At 38.5% G+C, this 558-nt stretch overlaps 1 protein-coding gene across 3 annotated transcripts in view; it reads right to left on the reverse strand.

Moving 5' to 3' along the window:
• Positions 1 to 336, reverse strand: part of LOC310785774 (major histocompatibility complex class I-related gene protein-like) — a 7,486-nt gene extending 7,150 nt beyond the window's left edge. For all 3 annotated transcript variants that reach the window (XM_083646917.1, XM_083646916.1, XM_083646915.1), the window contains exon 1: positions 225 to 336. In XM_083646917.1, coding sequence (XP_083503043.1) covers positions 225 to 273 — 49 coding nt within the window. In that variant the 5' untranslated portion in view covers positions 274 to 336. The remainder of the gene's footprint in view (positions 1 to 224) is intronic.
• Between the last annotated feature and the right edge of the window lie 222 nt (positions 337 to 558).

Genomic DNA, 558 nt, shown 5'->3' on the forward strand with positions numbered 1-558 from the left:
TCTCTATAATAAAGATGAAATCAAAACGTAGTCTTCACCTTAACGTAGCTATAATTGAACAAAGCCAGATGTGATGATAACGCAGTTTATTAATCTGATCAGCCTATACAGACTCTAAAGCTGCTGTGAAGAATGCAGACATACCTGAATAAGTAGCCTACGTGAATCAATCTGCAGTTATAACTATATGCTACATAAAGGAGATATTTTAAATGTGATCTTACCTGGAGATGCAACGTGACAGAAGAGGAGCAACAATATCAACACCTTCATCTTGTTTTGATCAATAAATCAACAGACTACAGCTGAAACTTTCCCTCTGCGCAGATCGTCTCCTCTGTCTGAGATCAGGAAACCTCACAGTCACAACGGGGCGGGACAAGAGACATTCTGACCAATGGGAATTCAGAAAAGACTGTTAGTCACGGGTTACTAGGTAGAGTTGAAGATTATAGGTTTTAAGTGAAACTAAACTCCGGTACAGCGACAGAGCCTAGCTGCTTACAAAGAGAGCAACAGTATAAAAAGTAGTAATTTCTAGATAAATAATAGGCTATA

Source organism: Poromitra crassiceps, assembly GCF_964638095.1.
Source record: "Poromitra crassiceps genome assembly, chromosome: 11".
In the NCBI taxonomy this organism is placed as follows: domain Eukaryota; kingdom Metazoa; phylum Chordata; class Actinopteri; order Beryciformes; family Melamphaidae; genus Poromitra; species Poromitra crassiceps.